General features: G+C 35.6%; 1 protein-coding gene across 1 annotated transcript; it reads right to left on the bottom strand.

Annotated features, from left to right (window-relative positions):
* Positions 1-450: 450 nt before the first annotated feature.
* On the bottom strand, positions 451-1,915 carry LOC135232511 (olfactory receptor 4K1-like). Its single transcript, XM_064291890.1, has one exon. It carries the CDS (start codon positions 1,856-1,858, stop codon positions 932-934), a length of 927 nt encoding a protein of 308 aa, XP_064147960.1. The 5' UTR covers positions 1,859-1,915; the 3' UTR covers positions 451-931.
* Between the last annotated feature and the right edge of the window lie 3,454 nt (positions 1,916-5,369).

The following is a 5,369-nucleotide window of genomic DNA, read 5'->3' on the forward strand; positions in this document are numbered from 1 at the left end:
GCTTTTCATTTAAATATTCAACATCTTATATATTTGCAAGCAATCTCAAAGATATTTGCAATTTTCTGTGAATAATACGGAATGAATTGTTATCAATTTACCCTACTTACAAAAGAAGTAGCCTTGAAAAACAGATACATATGTTGCTAATATCATCAAATATCTAGAAAAACCTAGACATTTGAGTAAAAATACATACCAAATGAAATCTAAAAGAAAACAGAAAAACTTTATAAGAGCATTTATGTCTTATTAGCAATAAATAGGGAAAATTTTAGGTAACCAACATAGTCAACACAGAAGAAAAAGATAATCTAAGAAATGTGTATCAATAAGCTGAAATGCATGTTGTGAAACATAATAATTTTTCCACACCATCAACATGTGGAGTAATGCTATGAATAAGTTGATTGTAGGTATCAGAAACTTACTTGGCTTCTATGTATTGATTGCAGTGTATAAAAATATCATATACTCAAAAAGAACTATAAGTTTGTCATGCTGTGCCGTTGAGTCAATTCCTACTCATAGTGACCCTATAGGATAGGGTAGAAATGCCTTATAGTGTTTCCTAGGCTGTCATCTTTATGGAAGCTGGTCACTAGGTCTTTTCCCTGCACAGCCATTAGGTAAGTTCAAACTGCTGACCTTTTGGTTAGCAGCTAAGCACTTAACCATTGCATTACCAATGCTCATAACACAAATTTAGGGACATGAATAGCATTTTATATTTGAAAGTATTACTAAATATTTTCAATACAACTTGCAATTTAGAATTTTATGCAATTCCCTTGCATTTAAGGTGAAATAGCAATTCCATCACTAAATAAATCATATCATTAGCACAGATGGCTGCACAATGCTGTGATCCATTGGAGTTTTTTCATTCTCATTGAAGATTATCCTCCCTCATGTTGGTTCCCTAGTTTTTTCAGGAGTTCACATGACGGTTTCTCAACTTTCTCATGGCCGATTTAAAATCTTCATTCCTCAGAGAGTAGACAATGGGGTTCAACAACGGTGCACAAACAGTATAGAATACAGAAATGAACTTATCCACGGAAAGTCTGCTAAAGGGCCATATATAGAAATAAATGCACGGTCCGAAGAAAAGAATCACCACAGTGATGTGGGCAGTTAATGTGGACAGTGCCTTGGTAGACCTACTGGAGGACCGGCGTTTGACAGTGATCAAAATGATGGCATAGGAAACAATTAAAGCCAGAAAACAGCTTGATGATATAAGGCCACTGTTAGTTAGGGTCACAATTTCCATTTCATAAGTATCCATGCAAGCCAGCTTTATCACCAGGGGAACGTCACAAAAGAAGCTATCTATCTCATTAGGGCCACAAAATGGCAGATCCACTGTAAAAGCCAAGTGGATCACAGAATGAAGAATACCCACAGCCCAGGAAATTGATACAAAAATTATACATAATCTCCGGTTCATGATTGTACTATAGTGCAGGGGTTTACATATGGCTATAAATCGGTCATATGCCATAGCTACAAGCAATATCATCTCACTCCCAACAAAACTGTGAAGAAGGAATATCTGGGCCATGCAACCCTCAAAAGAGATAGTCTTGTGCTCAACAAGAAAGTCTGCAATCATCTTGGGGGTGGCAAAGTTAGACTGACAGATATCAATGAAAGAAAGATTACTGAGTAGGAAGTACATAGGAGAGTTTAGATGGGAGTCAGAAGAAATAATAACAATAATCATGATGTTGCCTAGCACAGATGCCACATACACTATAGAGAAGATTACAAAAAAGAAAATCTGAAGTTCCCAAGAATCAGAGAGTCCCAGCAGCACAAACTCAGAGACCATTGATTCATTTGTGTGAGCCATGTGTCCAATGCACAGTCACCTAAATGAAAGAAAATCAGGAGCATATCACAATGATTCACAACAGAATATAACTAGATTATATAAAAAATAAATACAAGCTTTCAGTTAAGTCAATTCAACTTAATGAAATATGGATATCAATTGACTGCTATTTAAATCCCTATGAGGATGATGGGAAATGGGAGAAGGGTTGGGAAAAAAGGAACAGATAAGGCTCCTATTATAACTAAAAAGGTAAGATACACATATCGAAAAATGAATAATATGAAATCAGAAATAGGTAGATATAAATGAGTGGTACATAAACACCATAAATATTAGCAAGATGAAAGAGATTACTCTATGCTAAATAAGGTATCATGGAGTAGGGATTATTTGAATTAAAACTTTTAATAGTTTGGAATTTACCAGACAAAAAAAGAAAGTCTATTTCAGGCAGAGGAAGTAATAGGAAGAAAAATACAAAAGTAAAAATGCGGAAGACATTTACCTGGAGGACAGGGTATCTGTTAAGAAACAATAAAATTTAAGTTGGGAATGGTAGATCAGGATGTAATTTGTGGATATAATTTATCTTGAAAGCAAGGCTAAGTAGCCTTGATTAATGGTCTTGAAATAAAGAATCATAGACTTGTGTTTTAAGAAGTTTATAACAGCAAGTTGCCATATTATCGAGTGAAAGAGAGAAATTCTAGAGACAATGGTGATACTCTGAAAGTTTCTGTGAAGGTCAAGAATATTTCTTTTCATCCAATTTTAATCAAATTCACCCTCTGTCATATTTAAAAAAAAAAAAAAAAAAGCTAAAACTCATGGCCATCCAATCAATTCTGACTCATAGCGGCCCTGTAGGTATAGGACAGAGTAGAGCTGCCCCCATAGGGTTTCCATGGAGCAGGTGATGAATTGGAACTGCCGATCTTTTTGGTTAGAAGCTGAGCTCTTAACCACAATGCCACAAGGACTCCTCTGTCACATGAAGACCAATCAGTTATGAATGAACCATCTGTGCATCAGTCTATTTGTTCTTGCCTTGTCTTTTGTCTCTTCTTAAACACTCGTTGTCAGACTTGAATTTATCAAAATCCACAACATCTTTCGGAAACTCTGGTGGCGTAGTGGTTAAGTACTACGGCTGCTAACCAAGAGGTCGGCAGTTCAAATCCGCCAGGCACTCCTGGAAACTCTATGGGGCAGTTCTACTCTGTCCTATAGGGTCGCTATGAGTCAAAATCAACTCGATGGCAGTGAGTGTGTTTTTTTTGTTTTGGTATAACGCCTTTCAGGAATGGTCCCTTTTGAAATGCCCCGTGCAACTTAAATATACTTGGTAAATTTTGAACACGTAAAAGATTCTCAAAAGGAAAAAGTTAAGTAGTGCGTAAATTGCCTCTGGAATATTTTTTTGACATTTTGCTTAACACACTGGGCAAAATATGAGCACTTGGTGCAAAAAGAAAATCGTACACCGTCTTCAGTTTTTAAAGAAACATATTAGATGTTACCTGTATACCCACCAATACACAATAGATATTTGTCCTTATATTGATTGAAGTTCTGCACCCCATATTTTTCAGTGGTTTGTTAAGAGCAAGTTATTTATATATAACTAAAATAATAAACACTTATAATTTTTAAAAGTGAAAACTGTATCTATATAGTAAAAAAAAAAATTGCCGTCAAAGTTGATTCCAGCTCATAGCGACCCTATAGGACACTATAGGACAGAATAGAACTGCCCCATAGAGTTTCCAAGGAGTGCCTGGTGGATTAGCAGCTGTAGCACTTAGCCACTACGCCACCAGGGTTTCCAATGAAACCATAATTTCATTATGTAATTTTACCCTGATGAAGTGCTAAATTCTACCTTTTAAGGGCTTCCATCTTTACAGTTGAGTTATAATATCTACTTTAAGAAGAATTCAGAAAATTAGTTTATTCCAGTATATGATTAAGTCAGTGAGGCCAGAACCGACCTAAGTACGAAATACCATCATGGAATTTCTGTCTCAGTGTGGAAGATCTGAGGAAATGCTGACACTTCTGATCCTGTGTTTACATGCCCCGAGAGATAAGGAGGCAAAAAAACTTTAGAAAGGAAGTAGATTCCCACTTCTAAGACTAAAAAAAAGGTACTGAAGAGCTACAGTTTTAAATTTAAAACAATAGTAGTTGACATCAATGGGACTTCTAGGATACAATCCATTGTGTAAAGTCTGCTAAATATGGCAATTTTGTATGTTAATAATTTTGATAGGAAAACTCACAGCCATCTGGGGCTAGCAAGCAAAGAATTGTTCTTAAGACAGAGTATATACATTTGGAATATAACAACACTAATATTAATCTATTATAATCACAGTAAGAAAGACTCCGAAATAGAAGTTTTACTGTTATTTTGTAATAGGATTTGCCACTTTAATAAATCACACAACTCGAAGCAACTTCTATTATATCAAATATTATAAAATATGCTTTATATAATAATAGTAGTAATAGTAACTTTTTTACCACTCTATTACAAGCACTGTCCGGAGTATAACATATATTGACTCATTTAATCCTCACAATGCCCCTGCAAGATAACTACCATTCGTATATCCATTTTACAGATAAAGCAAAGAAACTCCATTGCCGTGGAGTCAATTCCAACTAACAGCGACCCTATGAAACAGAGTAGAATTGCCCCATAGGGTTTCCCGGAAGAGGCTGGTGGATTCAAACTACCAACCTTTTGGTTAGCAACCTTCTTAATCACTGCACCACCAAGGCTAAGGCTAAGTAAATTGCTCGAGTTTACACAACTAGTAAGTTGTATACTTCTAGTAATGACTCCCACAGTGGACTGGGTGTGGTCAGGCTATCTATAAAAAAAAAAAAAAAAAGATTTTTCTGAAAATATCCAAACTTCCTATAGATTCCATCAGTAATATCTAATGACTGGTAAGTTTTGTCAGTCCTCATTTTTCAAAATATAGGAAATAACTAGACAAGCCCTCCACACTAACTTTTCACAATTTCTTATGATTAGACTCAATGTTACATTTCCACGAACTAGCTATGTGACCAGCCTTAGAAGACGGAACTAGACTACCCCCAACACGGTCGCTAAAATTCTAGGTGTACAGATAGATGTGTAATGGGAACGTGAGGAGTATGGAAAAATCACTTAGGATTCCTTAAACTGTGCTCAAGGCATCCAATGTCTTCATTAACAAAACATTCATCCCCTTACTGCCAGAGTACCTCAGAGATAAAAGTGTTTCAAGGTCGCAAAACACACCATAACAGAATTTCTCTCTCCTGATTTAAGACCACATTTGAGACACAGGAAATTAATCTTACATTAATATCCACTTCTAAAATGTATCAATAAAACTCTGAAATCATAAACTTATTTTTTCTTGTCCTTAGAGACAGCACAAAAGAGACAGAGAAGTGACATATAATTGTTGTAACATACTTTCCCTGTGCTCATCAGATTATGATTTTTATTCTTATCAGGGTAGCC

Source organism: Loxodonta africana, chromosome 10 (genome assembly GCF_030014295.1).
Source record: "Loxodonta africana isolate mLoxAfr1 chromosome 10, mLoxAfr1.hap2, whole genome shotgun sequence".
Taxonomy (NCBI): domain Eukaryota; kingdom Metazoa; phylum Chordata; class Mammalia; order Proboscidea; family Elephantidae; genus Loxodonta; species Loxodonta africana.

Bases quoted from the DNA above. Each gene is read 5' to 3' on its own strand.
- LOC135232511 (XM_064291890.1), bottom strand. From the start codon at position 1,858: ATGGCTCACACAAATGAATCAATGGTCTCTGAGTTTGTGCTGCTGGGA.